The sequence below is a fragment of the Mauremys mutica genome, chromosome 4 (genome assembly GCF_020497125.1).
Source record: "Mauremys mutica isolate MM-2020 ecotype Southern chromosome 4, ASM2049712v1, whole genome shotgun sequence".
NCBI lineage: Eukaryota > Metazoa > Chordata > Testudines > Geoemydidae > Mauremys > Mauremys mutica.
The window spans coordinates 8,765,238-8,778,314 of NC_059075.1; the positions used below are offsets into that span (position 1 = coordinate 8,765,238).

The following is a 13,077-nucleotide window of genomic DNA, read 5'->3' on the forward strand; positions in this document are numbered from 1 at the left end:
TTAACACACTAGGAGCCAGTCTACATTGGTGCTCAAACCACAGCTACCAATGAAGTTGTAATGGGAAGTTCACAGAACAGTGTTAGTGTAAAACATCCCCCACCGAACTCCCCCCTTAAGAATTAAAGTCCTCTTTCTCCCCCCTTCCCCACTCCATGAGAGAACAAGTCACAATGTTTAAAATCAACCAGGAACGGATAAAGACTCCAGACAAACTTTGTCTCAGTCTGCATCTCAGCTGACTGAAGGAGAAACAGATTTTACATGGGTGGGGAAAGGGAAGTTGCAGTCTAATGTTAGTTTTCCCTTCCACTATCAGTGGATGTGCATTTCAATTTACTTTCCAGCATGACATCTTATATGATGAAGCATCAGCAAAATAGCTGCCCTGAACAAGCCATATTGATATACATCTAAAGAGTGATTAAATATAAATCCATATTAATCAAATTATCAAAGAGTATGCCACAATGGAGACAGCTACACTTCAATAATTTCCAAAAAAATTCCAGCCAAATACATATCTAGGTACAAATGTATTTATATGGTCCCACAATGAAATATTTTTTGATATATGTTTTAAACACACAGAAAGGTATGAAATACCACTAAATACACAAATTTCCTGTAACACTAACTCTACTATTTAAAAAAGGTACCAGTCACTACAGTATTCCTGTAAAACAACATAGTATTTTTGCCGGTTTGATAGAAATTTGTGCTTTAGTAAACTAGAAAATGCAAAGGCTAGATGTGCCAGTGGCTAGGGAGAAAAAGGGAAGTATGTGAACATGGATTGTTTTAATGAGGGTTTTTTAAAAACCATTTCTAAAATAAGTCAGACTCTCTTAACACATTACATAAAACAGAAACCTAAAAGTCTTAAGAGGAAACTACTGATTTGGGTTGGGTCTAAACTGTAACCCAACAATTTCCTGTCTGTGGTATAACCAACTAGTGTTTTGGTATTCGTGAGAGACTGTAGCAACCTATTTAAGCCAACCAGCTCCCACTTTTCTTTCTAACCCTGCAAGTCTTTATGTTGCAGGGAAACTACAAGACCTGATTGCTTCAAGCAAGCAGTTAATCTGCTGTTAAATAGATAGCATTTGATATCTTGCTAACAATAAAATGAACCAAATGCAAGCAGACAACTGAGATCTGTGGGAATTCTCCTCCCACCTCTGCAGGTGGTACAGGGAGGAGGGGCTGTTATCTAAACTCTGAGGCACTTTTTAGTCTGTTTGGCTCCACTTGGATTGGGAAAAGAAAAAGGACAGATTACCTAAACCCAAACCTGTGTTTATTAAAGGTTGTATACAGACATCTGCAATATACTGGTGAAGTCAATTAAAACTTTGCCAAAATTTCATAGCTTTGCTAAACTAAATCATTATTTGGGGGGAAAAATAAAGCGTTCAGTTTCTCAGACATTTGGGGACATAGCAGAACAATTCCCCTTGTGGTAAGAAAGTCTGGATTTAAGTAACAGTCTACGCAAATCATTGTGCCTGCAAGTCATCAAAAGGGTTCTGTGTGGGAGCCCCACCTGGATCCATTTGAAGGATCTAGCCCTAAGCATGTATGATTAACTGGTTACATTAAAGATATACTTCCATTTTCTCATCTCACTCTTTTAGGGGTTATAAAAATAAAGCCTGCCTTGTTTATACCAGAAACTGAAGTGTTTAATTCGAGGGAGAGATTCAGCATGGGTTAGAAGCAAAGATAATTAGTTGGCAATATTAAAAATTCATTTTATATTAAGGTCATTACTGTGTGGAAATAATGGTTTTTTTCTTGCCTGAAAGCAAAAATTGTTTGCTTAAGTGCTACCTGACAGTTTAAAGAATTTTAGAAAATACCATTGCCCTCAAAATGGGCAGTGTTTGAAAGAAGACTAATTTGGTCCTCCATAGCAAGGCAAACCCCATTCCTGGCCTTTGGTAGGTGTCCTTTGTAGTCATTAACATACATCTTGACAGACCATTTTAACCACTGTTATTTAAAAAGTGACCTAATTGAGATGAAAATATATAGGAAAATCCAAATCACTACAAGTACTGAATCTTTCAGGAATGCTTTTTGCTCAAGACAGATTCAAAAGCTAGAATTGTGTTTAGCGGCAAATACGGCTTGAAGAGTGAGCATGCCAAACTGCACAAGTCATTTCCTGTTTAGGAAGGAAATTTATGGAATTTTAGCACGTTGAGCCATTTATCACATTATACTGAAACAACTTACTACTATGCCTCAAAACAGAACATAAGCAGTTCTTTGCAAATATGTCTATGGGGCTCATATACAGCAGTTTTCTTTACATCTACAAGATATTTAGGTACACAATATCAGTCTTAAGGTCTGACTAAACTGTTAGGTCAGAAGGAAACTGCTTTAAAAACTATGCTGATGATCAGCTTATGAACAAAAGAAAGACGTTTGCAGCTCTTGTAACACCAAAAAAAACAAAAAACAAAAAAACCCCACCACTTGTCCAAAGTTCAAAAGTGTAGATGCTTTTACTCCTAAGCCTGGTCTACACTGGGGGGGCGGGGGGGTGAATTAATTTAAGTTATGCAACTTCAGCTACGAAGTCAACATACTTCGATCTACTTACCGTGGGGACTTCACTGTGGTAAGTCAACTCTGATGCTCCCCTGTCGACTCTGCCTGCGCCTCTCGCTCCGGTGAAATACCAACTTGGTGGTTGATTTATCACGTCTTCACTAGACATGATAAATTGACCCCTGCTGGACTGATCGCTTCAGAGGTAAGCATAGACATGCCCCTAGAAACAGCTAATCTTTATTGAAAAAAATGCTTTGGCTCATTCCACCAGAGCAGAGTACCACAATTTAATTACACAATGTACAAGAAAGTTTTTCCTTTGTAGCCATAATTATGTTTGTTGCGTTTTAGATTTTGAGTGCCCCACTGCTCTTGTATTATGGGAAAGTACACTTGATCACCCAACTAGTCCACTTAAGTCATCTTATAGACATTCAAAATAAATGGTACATATATGGAAAATAGAAAAAAAAAAGACTGAGTATTTTTATTGTATTCTATAACCCATGCAACAGAAAAAGTGTGATCAGTTCAGATTGTTTTTATTATTATTATTAATCTTAAATAATTGTTTAAAAGGGATTTATTACAAGTTCAAGACAATCTTCTGAATTAAGTCTTAATATTTGCAAGCACTTATCAAGTACTGTAAAACCTCAAATACAAAATTGGTAAATCAATAACGTTGCGCTTTCTTGGTGTTTTATTGATAACCCTCTAAGTGCTCCATTAAGACAAAAATGAACATGACACCAAGTACGCTAATGCTTTGAATTGCACAATTGATCTTCCTAAAGAGGTATAGCTAAATTTACTGGCAATGTAATATGCAAAAAGAACAAAGTTCTATCTCCAAAGAACAGATTCTCTGCTGTATTTTTCATGGATTTCATGAACTGAGGTCACATTTCAAAAGTTTTAGCACCCAAAGAGTACCTAGTTATGCTGATAGAATTACATTTAAACCACCACTCATTTTGGAAACAGCCTTGCACAAATATAGCACCAGTGAAGAGCGACAACCTCACCAGTGACTATCAGCATAACTGGTACTCTTTGGGTGCATCAAGAGAAGAGACGGCAAAATTTTGCCAAGGTAGAACACCGGGTTTTAAAGAATGCCCCATTCACCTACAAACCATGGCTCTGATGCACAAAAAGCAGGTCTTAGAAGACCTTATCTTTTCCTCTGCCCAAAATGACTGCCACTACACAGTCAACAGCATGGGACTCAACTTTATATTGGCAGATGCACATCCAAGATGTCCATATAGACTGAGGTACTATGACATACATAAAGACTATGAGATAGGACTACTATGCATGCCCTCAGCACATACACCCCCCGCCCCCCCCAGGATTATCCTCTTAATCACATCTGTCTGCCTGAATGAGAAATACTTGGAGGATTTCAAATTTAGACCTTTTACTTTCAACCCAAAAAAGAACCAAAATTCCAAAGACAGTTCTCTTTAGTCCACACCCTACTTTTTAAACAAAACAAACTGTTTTTATCAGACACTAATGCATTCCCACCCCAAAACACAGACCCTCAGATTCTAACATGCATGTACATCCACACAGACACTGTCATTACCTTAAAAAAAAAGGACCCAACAATTTCTCATTGCACAATTCTGTAAGTATAGTTTATAAAGCTAATCAGTGTACATTTAAGTTATCTGTCTTAAGTCAGTCATCTGCTAAACATGACTTGTCCACTTCCTGTTTCTGTCGGACACAATTTATCCATTAATTATACTTCTCATTTTGAGCCGTCCCTGAAAGATTCTTGCATGCATTTGCAGTTGGGAAAGTTTTAATCTGCAAGTATTTTAAGTGCATCATTAAGTTGTCTCAAATCTTTGTTCACTTCTCCCCCTCTTTTGCGCTCACCGACACTAATCTTAACTATATGCAGAAAGCTAGATACTGCACAATTCTCAAAAGCCACTGAAAAAGTGGCCAGCATGAGCTTCCTGCCATTTTGACAGCAAGTCCCATCCTCCACAACGAGATCATGGTTCTAGTAAACTGAAGAATCAGTATGCCATGTTTATAGCACTGAGGGAAGAGTTGTGCAGGGTTGCTTCCTAGCAGAGGACAGCCTTTTCAGACATTCCAGGTTGTTTTTGTAGTATTCTAGGGGGTTACCAAACAGATGTTTTGTAAACAGGATGGATACAAATACTAAAAAAAAAAAAAAAAAAAGCACAGCCAGGCCTAAAACTGGACTTCACAGTCATTTGTGGCAAGGGCTCAACTCGGTATAAGCTATTATTTAATTAATAAAACCCAGGATCATATGCTGAATCAAAAGTTGCATTATTATCTAATCTTATTGTGACACATTATGCATGAATGAACACACTTACTGTACTATAATTTATACTTTCACCTAGTATTTATAATGCTGGTTAGAAGCATATTATATAGTCTGGACTACGCAGTAAATGCTGGTATTCTTAAAGTGTCAGTATTTTCATTTAATTTTGCAGAGAAGACTTTGCCAAAAAAAAAACAAAAAAACAAAAAAAACAACCATGGCATGTTTCACATTACATAAAATGACTGAACCCACGTGGGGGGCCACTAATAGCAGGGAAGCAAACTGACTGTTGTAATTCATTTGGGTAACCAGGATCTTCATCTGCTGCTTGGATTTTTTTTTTTTTTAAATCATTGTCTGGAACAAGGCAGCCTAGCTTTTATTCTGTGCATACTCCCAGTGAGCTTTTCAAATTTGAAAACAGTCACGCAATACTTGCGGGCAAGGAATGAATTTATACAAGCCACTAGGACCTACAGGTTTTCAGCTTATAAGAAAGAAGAATCCGCCCTACACCACCCCCAAGCACATATACAGACCTCCCAGATATTACAAACTGTTCCCTTTTTCACCAAGAAACTCTGCACGGACCTTGCTCTCAGCCACACTCCTCAAAGACTTATCAAGAGCCCACTAGTTGTGGTCAGATATAAATATGGTGCCTCTGCAACCTTCCTCCCCAAGCTGCTGAGCAGAATAGAAGAGAAGCTTTCCTCTCCTACCTTGCTCCTCAAAGAAGACAATACGCTTAGTTCTGCTCCGTTGTTGATGTTTAGACAAGTTTTTTCAGTTAGGCTCCCATCCTGTAACTGGATGGGTGCGCTCTTACACCCATACTGAGCCTCCTTAACTTCAGCGGAACTCTGGATGAGCATCAGAATCCACTTGCATGTCCAACTGCAGGATTAGAGAACTAGTTTCTCTCAGCTAAGTGACTAGACAAAAGCCTTGTCAAACACACAAAGCCGAAAGACTCTGGAAAACAGATAAGACAGTGTATAGTAATTTTAGACATTACTCATAACAGAAGCCTCAAAATATTCATACAGAACGTGATTTTTTAAGCAGAGGAAGTTCCTTTAAGATCTCCATTACCAATCTGAAGAAGGACTTCAAAGCATGTTACGAACATTTGGATGTTACTATCATTGGAGATGTTGCAGACACCAGCAAAGACAAAGAAATTTATTAAGGGGAAAAAAAAAGAAAAAAAAAGAGCCTGCAGAGGTTAAAAATATGGGCATAACATGATGAGAATTTCAACTTGGAAAGACACAAGCTAATACATCTGGGGGGAAATAATCCAAGAGACAGAGAAGTCATTGGAAGGGAGGCATTAGGAAAAAATAATACTGAAAGAAACCAAGGGCTGATAGTGGACAGGCTAGCATAGACTTACTATAAGCAAGGGAGACTGGGGAAGCCAATACAATTTGGGGGGGGAGGGTGGGGGGAGAGAGGGTGCCACACAGAGAAGTAATGGATGTCAGAACAGAAAAAGGCACTAGTGCCTTTTTCGTATCTCCCTGCTGTGACTGTACCAGGAATATCACAGCCAGTTCTGTGCACCTCATGGCTAGAAAGATATAGACAAATTGGAGGGAGTTCAAAGAAGGAGTTAGTGGGCTAGAAGAACTGCCTTGCAGAAAGATTAAAGGAGCTAAATATGTTGTTACTTAGTCAAGCTATAAAGGAGATGGGAGGAAGAAGACAATCTAAAAAGACTGAAGGGCATGACCATTGGAGTTGGAGTAGAATTATTTAGATTGGTGTATGTGCACCCTCCAGAAATAAGCCCATGTTCAGATATAAAATCCATACCTTTCTCTGGGGGTCTGAAAGGTGACAGTTTCCACTCCTCCCCCACACTGTGGTTCTGAATAAACTGCAGTTTACACAAGACAACTCATTGCTTGAGCTATGCATGTTCTGAATCACTTCAACCAGTGAGGTTACTGATTTTAGATCCCAATTTAGCCAAGCACTTAAGTATGTGCTGAATTTTAAGCATGAATAGCCCCACATAAGTCAATTTGGCTTGGGGGGCTTTAAGATGCTTTGTATTTAAACAGCTTTCTATCTTTCTTGTAAATTTATAACAATTCTAATCAATGCAATATAAAGATAGAGGGAAACATTATTTATTCATTACATGATAGTCAGTGGTTTTCTAGAAGCTAATTGACTGTTTTTTTGAGTCCTAAAAACAGCTGCAGTCACCTTCAGTAGATCCCTGTGTATCTGGGGCACAAAAATAGCTTATTGAAACTTTCTACAGAGCCAAAGCTACTTCAAGAACAAGAATGCTTCATGCAAGCACTTGCTTCCTTTTGAAGCAAATATATTTATATCTGCCTTTTCCTTCCTTCAACTTCAAATCATTAGTATATCAGTATGAAAAATCTTACTATTGTGCAGGATGGATTAAAAAAAAAAAGCAATGCAGATATATCGTATGTGTAAGTATGACTTGTAGGCATAGCCAAAAGAGTCAGCTCAGATAATTAGACCACCATAGCCATATGCCAGGCAATTCATATTAATATTTTCTTTGAATGATTGTACTGCCTCAACCATATTGTTGAGAAAGAAAAAAAAACCAACGTAGTTTCACAGACAGTATATTGTAAAATGGCATTCACCCCAAATACAAAAGCTCATTTCTTCTTTGAAATACAACAAGCTATTCTACGCCTCTTGGTTCAGATTTTCCTTTTAGTGTATCCCACACAAATGGGCCCTTTGTCCAGGTGTGAAATTGAAGGTTATTTGGATGTTGTGATGCTGCCCTCTATTAGTGTCCATTTGATCCTGGAGGATTTGGTCCTAATTGAAACCTTTATTCATTTGAGTTGTTCTATTGAACTGAATGGACTACTGCAACCCTTACTCCTAATTTGTATTATCAGCCTAGGACTCATGGACCAGGAACCCATTGTGCTAGGATAGAGGTGGGCAAACTTTTTGGCTCAAGGGCCACATCTGGGTATGGAAATTGTATAGCGGGTCATAAAAGCTCACAAAATTGGGGGTTGGGGGTGTGGGAGGGCTCCAGCTGGGGGTGCGGGCTCTGAGGATGAGGGGCTGGGGGTGCAGGAGGGTGCTCTAGGCTGGGACCGAGGGGTTCAGAGGGCAGGAGGGGAAATCAGGGCTGGGGCGTGGGAGCGGGTCAGGCTCTGGGTGGCACTTACCTGAAGCAGCTCCCAGAAACAGCGGTATGTCTCCCCTCCGGCTCCTACGCAGAGGTGCAGTCAGGCGGCTCTGTGTGCTGCCCTGTCCACAGGCACCACCCCTGCAGCTCCCATTGCCAATGGGAGCTGCAGGAGCAGCGTGCGAAGCCCCCTGATTGCCCCTACACATAGGAGGCAGAGGGGGGACATGCCACTGCTTTTGGGAGCTGCGTGGAGTGGGGCAAGCCCCCAACCCTGCTCCCCAGCTGGAGCACAGGGCAGGGCAAGCGCTGGAGTGGGGCAAGCCTCAGAGCCTGCTCCCTGGCAAGAGCTCGAGAGCCAGATTAAAAAGCCGGGAGGGCCAGATGCGGCCCTCAGGCCGTAGTTTGCCCACCCCTGTGCTAGGAGCTGTACAAACAGAAGACAGACAGTCCCTGCCCCAAAGAGCTGACAATACACTTTTATAAGATAAGGCTCAACAAATGGATACAGACAGACGGGGAGAGTTCCAGGAAGCAAGACAAGACAACACTGGTCAGCATTACAGGCAATTGTCTCTAGCCACCAGCACCCTAACAGGAATAAGAACTGGAAAAGCCTGAGGATATGGTCTAATTCAAAAAATTGGATCAGTGTTAGTTATAAAACCAGGAAACCGTCTACAAAAATTTCCTAATAGTTAATGTACTACTACTCAAACCATGTGTAGTTGGAACCCTCCAGAACAGTCAAAACTAGTCAACTGCTGCCCCACCCCTTCAAAATACCAGCAGGCAGAAAAGGAGGAACACTTTAATAAGCTTAATAATTGCATACAACAGAAAGCTTGTATCTTTCAACAGAAGTTGGTCCAATAAAATATATTACTGCACCCACCTTGTCTCAAACACATTCCTACAAAATTCTCATTAAAGGTTTGCCAGCCCAGCCACAGAATGGTCTGCCTTTTACCATAGAGTTTCATAATCAGAGACAATTTACTTGCCTAAACAAAACCACAAAACCCCACCTATATAACAGACCTCCCTCCCCACTCAAAGCAAGTAATATTAATAATACCTTGCAAAGTACTATGATTTATAACAAATACGGGACCAAGTGAACTTTCTAGTTACAATATGAATGGACTTTCATCTACAGCAGAACCTCAGAGTTACAAACACCCAGGAGTGAAGGTTGTTCATAACACTGAAATGTTCATAACTCTGACCAAAACATTGTGGTTGTTCTTCCGAAAGTTTACAACTGAACATTGACTTAATACAGCTTTGAAAACTTTCCTATGCAAAAGAAAAAATGCTGCTTTTAACCATATTAATTTAAATGAAGTAAGCACAGAAACAGTTTCCTTACCATGTCTAATCTTTTTTTAAAGCTTACATTTAACACAATACTGTACTGTATTTGCTCTCCCCTGCCAGTCTCTGCTGATGAATTGCATACATCCAGTTCCAAATGAGGTGTGTGGCCAACTGGTCAGTTCAGAACTCTGAGGTTCTACTGTTGATTTGATCTCTAATATGTCAAACGCATTTCACAATGTATTCAGCGCCTTAAAGTTACAAAATTAAATCTACCTCTTGGAGTGTGTTAAGCATATAGAGTAAAGGAGTGCACACACGTCTACAGTAAGTTTCCCCCAATTCTATGCATCAAAAAGTTTTCTAGCAGATTAACAATTGAGAGAGATAAGGGGCACATTAAGTTATTCTGAGATATTATTTAGCAGAGGTAAGAGATGCAAAAATTAATTTCAATATTAAGATTTTAAAATACACCAATATGGTTCACTTGTAAATGACAGTTTAGTATTTACACGTACAAGTGAATATTATGCATTCTGAACAGAAACAGTTTGGGCCATTTTCATTACAGACAACATTTGAGGTACAACAGATTTCTCATTTAAAAAGAACAAAAAGCCTGAGCTTTGGTAACCAGATTTGCAAAAAAGAAATTTGTTCCATAAGTGACAGAGATGTGTAAACCTCTCCATGCATGGAGAGGAGCCATTCAGCCACATGGAGAGCCACACCTTTTCCCCTAATTACAACTTACCAAGTTTTTCCACCAACTTCAGCATTACCCCTCCAATGTGCACCTCCCCTGTGACTCTCAGGGTAACATCTCTGTTCAAGTCCGTCACATGGACATTTAACTCCCACGTCCCATCTGCATAGCAGCCATCTGGCATCCTTATACCGTCCAAAGCCATCGTTCCTTCTTCCTGTGAGAGTAAAGGAAATGGCATTCATTAGCCAACAGAAGGGCTTGCTCTGGGGATGGGTCTCTTCCCTCTCGCACAATCTAGAAAGTAAGAGAGTTCCCTAATGGAAAAATGTCATTTAATGTCATCACGATAAACTGCAAAGCAAAGGAGAGAAAAGAAAATCTGTGCGAAGGGAAACATGCCCAGGGAACTGGAGCTCCCCACCCAGGGCTGCAAAGAAGCATCACAGCTCACAACAGGGTTCCGTTTACAAAAATCTGAGTTATGCAGTGGACACGGGTGCAGAAAGCACATTTTGTTTGACTGCCACCAAGTGCATAACTTCCAACTACACATATACAGGGACAAAAATGCAAGCCGAAGAGAGCGAAGAGCAAGATTATCTGCCCTACACTGCGTAAGAAAACAGTTCTAGCAGATTTACATCTGCATCACAGGAGTCACTAGCATTTTCCTAGGTCTTCCTTAATACTCCCAAGCCTCTCATCGCTCCACTGTGCAGTCTTTCGCCCCATTCGGGACCAGCAAACACTTGTTAACCCCTTGCTGGGGTTTCCCCCATTTGCTACTTATTCCCGCAACTCACCCTCTTTGGGAGAGCGGCTAGAAAGCGCTTTGTTTAAGGCAGCAAACTCCAGTAATGCTGATGCAGCAGCAGGGATGTGCGTGCCTGCGTGTGCATCCACAGGCAGGACACTGGGTTGGAGTCCCAAATCCTCCTGTTCTGCATAATGGGGGCAGGGAAACGGTGAAGCCCTGGGGCGCCCACGGGTATGTGTGTATGCTCCTCTCAGCTGCCTCCAATGGGGGGCCCGCCTCAGTGCCCCCCCATACACCCCCTCAGCTGCCTCCAATGGGGGGCCGTCAGTGCCCCCCATACACCCCCTCAGCTGCCTCCAATGGGGCCACCCCTCAGTGCCCCCCATACACCCCCTCAGCTGCCTCCAATGGGGCCACCCCTCAGTGCCCCCCATACACACCCCTCAGCTGCCTCCAATGGGGGGCCGTCAGTGCCCCCCATACACCCCCTCAGCTGCCTCCAATGGGGGGCCGTCAGTGCCCCCCATACACACCCCTCAGCTGCCTCCAATGGGGGGCCGTCAGTGCCCCCCATACACACCCCTCAGCTGCCTCCAATGGGGGGCCGTCAGTGCCCCCCATAGACACCCCTCAGTGCCCCCACACACCCCTCAGCTGCCTCCAATGGGGCCACCCCTCAGTGCCCCCCACACACCCCTCAGCTGCCTCCAATGGGGGGCCCTCAGTGCCCCCACACACCCCCTCAGCTGCCTCCAATGGGGGCCCCCCTCAGTGCCCCCCCGCACACACACACCCCGGCTGCCTCCATGGGGGACCGGCCTCAGTGCCCCCCCCGCACCGACTGCCTCCAATGCGGTCCCCCCTCAGCGCCACACACACACCCCGGCTGCCGCCAATAGCGGGAGGGGACGGAGCGGCCCCAGGGCCGGGCTGCGGCTGGGTCCCAACCCCCCTCGGCTCCAAAGGCCGCGGCTCACCTCCGCCTCGGCGCCTGGAGCCCGGCTCGGCCCGGGCCGTCCGGTCCCGCAGGAGCTACTCGGGAGCCGTCCCGCCTCCTCCCCGCGCCGCCCGACCGCGTCCCCTGCCCCCCAAGAGCCGCTGCCTAGGGGCCGCCGCGGGCGGGGGGCGGCTCCAGCCCAATCCCGAGGAGCCGCTGCCCTTTTATGGAAGCGAAGGACGGAGCGCGGGGCGCGGAGCCAACATCCGGGCCTGCAGCAGGGGCCGGCCCGGGACCCCCGGCGGGCACCGAGCCTGGCTGCGGGGGAGGAGGCGTTGGGGTCATGGGGGCTGTGGGGGAGAGGGAGCAGAAGGGGGTTGTGGGGCAGAGGGGGGGTCACGGGGGCTGTGGGGCTGGAAAGACCCGGGGGGATGGGGGTGTTGGGGTAGGGAGGGGGAGAGAGGAGGTGGGGGTCATAGAGGCAGAGAGGGGGCCATGGGGGTGTTGGGGCAGGGAGGAGGAGGAGGAGGGGGGTGGGGGTCACAGGGGCAGAGAGGGGCCCATGTGGTGAGGGGGAGAGAGAGGGGGTGGGAGTCATAGAGGGGGCCATGGGGGTGTTGGGGCAGGGAGGAGGTGGGGGTGGGGGTCACAGGGGCAGAGAGGGGCCCATGTGGTGAGGGGGAGAGAGAGGGGGTGGGAGTCATAGAGGGGGCCAGGGGGGTGTTGGGGCAGGGAGGAGGTGGGGGTGGGGGTCACAGGGGCAGAGAGGGGCCCATGTGGTGAGGGGGAGAGAGAGGGGGTGGGAGTCATAGAGGCAGAGAGGGGGCCATGGGGGTGTTGGGGCAGGGAGGAGGAGAGGGGGGCATCGGGGAAGGGGGTGAGGGTCATGGAGACCGTGGGGCTGGGAGCATTGGGGCAGGGATGGGGAGAGAGGAGCTGGGGATCATGGGGGCAGAGAGCAGGTATAGGGATGGGGGTCATAGGTGTGTTGGGGCAGAGAGGGGGAATGGGGGTGGGGGCAGTGAGGGGGAGAGGGGGGAATAGAGGAAGAGGATTGGGGTCATGAAGGCTGTGGGGGTTTTGGAGCAGGGAGAGGGTCAGGGCCATGGGGCCTGTGGGGGGAATGAAAGGGGGCATGGGGAGAGTGTGTTGGGGATTTGGGGTGTCACAGGGCTGTGTGAGGGGAATGCAGGGAGATGGGAGGAGGAGGCACTGGAGATTTGGGGGAATCATGGGGGCTGTGGAATGGGGAGGGGCATTGGGTATTTGGGAGTTATGGGGGCTATGGGAGGGGGCTGAAGGG

General features: G+C 44.9%; 1 protein-coding gene across 4 annotated transcripts in view; it reads right to left on the reverse strand.

The window, feature by feature from the left end:
- Positions 1 to 11,970, reverse strand: part of FERMT2 (FERM domain containing kindlin 2) — a 100,605-nt gene extending 88,635 nt beyond the window's left edge. For 3 of the 4 annotated variants that reach the window (XM_045013927.1, XM_045013926.1, XM_045013923.1), the window contains exons 1-2: positions 11,815 to 11,970; positions 10,126 to 10,294 (exon numbers count right to left, since the gene is read on the reverse strand). In XM_045013927.1, the coding sequence (XP_044869862.1) occupies positions 10,126 to 10,282 (157 nt within the window). In that variant the 5' untranslated portion in view covers positions 10,283 to 10,294; positions 11,815 to 11,970. Of the gene's footprint in view, positions 1 to 10,125; positions 10,295 to 10,883; positions 10,992 to 11,814 lie in introns of those variants that run through there. The other variant, XM_045013924.1, reaches the window with a different exon arrangement.
- Between the last annotated feature and the right edge of the window lie 1,107 nt (positions 11,971 to 13,077).